This window comes from Galeopterus variegatus, unplaced genomic scaffold, assembly GCF_000696425.1.
Source record: "Galeopterus variegatus unplaced genomic scaffold, G_variegatus-3.0.2 Scaffold14782, whole genome shotgun sequence".
NCBI classification, from domain to species: Eukaryota; Metazoa; Chordata; class Mammalia; order Dermoptera; family Cynocephalidae; genus Galeopterus; species Galeopterus variegatus.
This window is the reverse complement of record NW_007740893.1, coordinates 22,035-26,214: the sequence shown is the minus strand read 5'-3', so window position 1 is coordinate 26,214 and position 4,180 is coordinate 22,035. Positions and strand designations below refer to the sequence as shown.

At 41.2% G+C, this 4,180-nt stretch overlaps 1 protein-coding gene across 5 annotated transcripts in view; it reads left to right on the top strand.

The window, feature by feature from the left end:
* The first annotated feature begins 425 nt into the window (after nucleotides 1-425).
* Nucleotides 426-4,180, top strand: part of LOC103582065 (septin-11) — a 25,298-nt gene continuing 21,543 nt past the window's right edge. For 4 of the 5 annotated variants that reach the window (XM_008563752.1, XM_008563746.1, XM_008563751.1 and 1 more), the window contains exons 1-2: nucleotides 428-585; nucleotides 3,760-3,856. In XM_008563752.1, coding sequence (XP_008561974.1) covers nucleotides 499-585; nucleotides 3,760-3,856 — 184 coding nt within the window. In that variant the 5' untranslated portion in view covers nucleotides 428-498. Of the gene's footprint in view, nucleotides 586-3,759; nucleotides 3,857-4,180 lie in introns of all 5 variants that reach the window. The other variant, XM_008563748.1, reaches the window with a different exon arrangement.

The window sequence follows — 4,180 nt, the reverse complement described above, 5'->3', positions numbered from 1 at the left end:
CTGACAAAAACTTTGTTACTACACTGTTAGGGCATGCAAAAATCAAGCACCTAAATAGCTGGGAGGGGTCCATAAGGAGTGGTTGGCTATTCAAAGAATAGGCTCCTTTGTTATCTGTATTTGTCATAGAATAACACTTTCTTTTACTCTGTAAAGAAGAATGAGGTAGCACAGGAGAGGAAATTACAAGCTGCTTTCAGTCTATGATAGGAGGAAGTGAAAGTGTTAGGAGATTCAGCTAAAGGATGATCCCATGTCTTCTTAATTTTGCATCCAGGTAGAAAGTCTGATTTTGAATATCATCTCTATTTTTTACAGTGGGTTTTTACATTTTTTATTTATTTGATTGCTATGTTTTATTCCCTTGTCTAATTATTTTTCTAATGTTGGTATTGTATAAAAATGGACATATTTGTTTTGTAGGTGAACATCATTCCAATAATTGCAAAAGCTGACACCATTGCCAAGAATGAATTACACAAATTCAAGAGTAAGATCATGAGTGAACTGGTCAGCAATGGGGTCCAGATATATCAGTTCCCCACAGATGAAGAAACAGTGGCAGAGATTAACGCAACAATGAGTGTAAGTCCTCCAGTAAAATGGGAACAAGTGATTTTCCTGAAAGCTTTTCTTAGCAGCAAACAGCACTGGAGAGTGGCTAGCACACGGGACTGGAAACCTGATGTCTTCAGTTGTAATCCAGTTTTGCCACTACTTCATGGCATTTAACCAGCCTGCTCCTCAGTTTCCCCATCTGTCAAATGGGAGAGTTAGACAAACTGATCTCACGTGTCCTTTCTACTTACCAGGATTTCCACAGAAATCTTAAGGGAGGGAAATGGCAGCCATTTCACATGGAGTAGCTCAAAGGAAATGGATCTCTGCTTGTTTCTGCCAGTGTTGGCAAAAATATGCCTGCCTGCCTCAGTCTTGCTTTGGCGATTGGCTCCTTCCTTTCCCTCCTTTCCATTTTCCTTACCCTTTCCTGAATGATTAGGTAAACTGGCAGTTGAGGGTACAATTTCCACATCACAGAGAGAAACAAATAAAGCGGCAGTGGTTCAGGGAGTGCTGTGATGCCATTCCTCCTGGTGAGCCTGCGTCCTGCTGGTTCTTATCCACGTCTTTCCTGCTCTCTTTTGTGTCTCACAGCCATGGCCCAGCTGTGCCTCACAATGACCAGCCATATCTCTTTTTTTAGGGAATGCATAACTTCTGTAAAAGCAGCATTCTTTGCACATAGTAGAGGCCCAATGGTGGTTGTTGGAATTCAGGATAGTAATGGGTCTGGAATCCCTGGATGAAGCTGGAGCACAGATTGTTCCTGGGAAATAGGCATAAGGGGGTGTGAAGGGAAGGTTCCCCAAAGGGAGGCTGACTAGATTTATTCAAAAGACCCAGAACCAGTGGGCAAAAGCGCAGTGAAGGGTTTTGACCCAGCATGAAGTGAATGATTAACTCTTAAGCCGTCGTGATGTAAGATGCACCGTACTGAAGCAGTGAGTTCCCGTCACAAGCGGTTGGTGGAGAGCAGCTTCTGTTTTCACTTAGAAGAGAGAGAGACTGTAGAGGGAATTCTTTAAAAGGACTGAACTGAATAATATGTAAGATCTCTTCCACCTCTGAAATCCTCTGGTTATGGGTGTTGAGAGCCTCATAATAATAGTAGTTCCTGACCTGACATTTTTGACATTACGAGCGTTTATACTCGTATGCATCAGGCACTGTTCAAGGCTTTACATTTAATCCTCAGAGCAGTCCCATGGGTAGGTGCTATAGTTACTCCTGCCTCACATATGAGGAAATGGCAGCATAGTGCCTAAGATGGCACAGCTACCGGTAGTGGAGGTAGGATTTAAACCCAGGTGGTTTGGCTCTGGGGCCAACATGCTCACCCTTTATACTACCTGCCACCCAAGCAGAGCAGTGTTCTTGTTTTATAGCATGTCAGAAGCTGAGATGGCACTTGTTTATTCTGCCGTAGAACTGCAGTTTGGGATGTCAGTGTAGGGCTCAGGAAGTAACATGAGTGAAGACCATTTAATTTCTCTTTGTATCCCTCCCCATCCTTTTAAATAATGCTTCGTAGCCATGAAACTAAATTTGTGATAAACTCCTTGGAATGAAAATACCCATGAACTTTTGCTCTCTTTCTCTCTTTAATAAGATTAATAGAACCAAAGATCTTTGACATTCCAAATAAATCCTGTTCTTCATCAAGAAAGCTTCTTTTACATTCTTTATTACAAACAGTTCTTGCTGATGAATCCCATATGATGTGTGGAAATCTGAGGAAACAGATTCCACTGGTGGTTGCTTTTGTTCCATCTGAGTGGAGAAGCAGTCTCCTTGGCCATGACACCAAAATGTTGACCAGAAAGATCCTGTTGCTCCTCAACTTCAGGAAACACATTTCAGTTTCGTACTTGGAGTTTGAGAAGGAGAATGTGCTTGTTTTCTTTCCTAGAGAAGTGAGATGAACTAGAAAATTTAAATACTTTGAGCATCAGACAAAATGCCACTTGGGCAACCTGAGTTGAGGTTTATGTCAAGCTCCATGGGGGAGGATTTGGCTTGAAAATATTCCTTTTTTCTCAACTTATCTGTAGTGGAAGAACACTGGATCAAGAAACCCTAAGTAATAGCTCTTAGAGCAGCTATTTCAAATCTCCTTATTCTTATACACTAACAGGAAAAAAAATAAAATTAGTATTATTCCTCCACTCCCATCCCCAGAATGTAGCTGTAACTACCAAATAAATCAATGTGAGTCAGTTGTTTTGGACACCCTCTGTGTTAGAGGTAAATCTGGGTGCAAGGCTTGAGCCAATAATTTGGGCTAAAGTGTGTTTCTGACCTGAAATTTGTGCAGTGATCAACTGTCTAAAGCAGTGCTATTTAACAGAAGGATAATGTGAGCCACATAGGAAATGTAAGATTTCCTAGTAGCCATATTTAAAAAAGTAAAAAGAAACATGAAATTAACTTTAAGAACTTACTTAACTCAATATATTAAAAGTATCATTTCAACATGTAATCAATATAAAAATTGCTAATGAGATATTTTTGTAGTGGGTCTTTGAAATCCAATGTATATTTTATAATGGCAGCACATCTCAATTCAGATTCTAAATTTTCATCAGAAATATTTGATCTGTATTTATATAAAATTTATAGTTAAAAAAGTAGATCACATACAGAGGTTATTCCTAACATATTTTCATGTTTTTCAGTATAACGTAAGTACCAAAAAGATATTTTTCCTTTAATATTTGCATCTGCCTTGACAAAACTGGTCTTTTTAGAAGATTTGATTTGAGTTTGGAACAAAGTGAAATGCAGTTCTACCAAAACAATAAAGTTATATTTAACGGGAAAATATTTTACACTGCTTTCATGTTAAATTTCAGTGTAAATTAACTAAAAGTAAATAAAGTTAAAAGTTCAGTTTCTTGGTCTTACAGCCCTATTTCAAGTGCTCATAGCCACATATAGTTAGTGGCTACTGTAATGGATAGCCCATGTCTAAAGCTTACCCTTTCCCCACCATCTACCTCATTTCAGATATTCAGTATTTGGCTGCAGGAGGTGGGATACATGATGCGCACCTACCGAGCTGCAGTCTCCCACTGTTCTCCCTCTGCCCGCCTTTTCTCTTGCCTGCCCAAAGGAGGGAGTGTGCAGAAGCTGGTGGAGGACTGGTCTTTGTCAGAGCTGTGGAAGATGACTGCTTTCTGTCCTTCTGTTGCTTGGCAGGTCCATCTCCCATTTGCAGTGGTTGGCAGCACCGAAGAGGTGAAGATCGGCAACAAGATGGCCAAGGCCAGGCAGTACCCCTGGGGTGTGGTGCAGGGTATGTGCATGTCATGGGAAAGGGACTCTTCATATTTAAACCCCGTGGTGAATAGCCACGTTTCTTCCCTCCCTATCTTGTTTAGGGAGGTCCTCAACAGTGGGCGGGGGGAGGGAGAGGTGGGGTGTCACACCTGGCAGTCTTGGGGGTGAGAAGAAATAGTAATCAGGTAGGTAGGCAATGGAGAGAAGTGGCTGCCAAGCCCCATGGCAACGAGGCAGCTCCTCAAGGATGATGGGTTGTGTGGCACATTCAGTATAAACTCCTGACAGAAGACGGTTCTTCCCTAGGAGTTTGAACCAGCATCATCAGCAGAGTATAAGA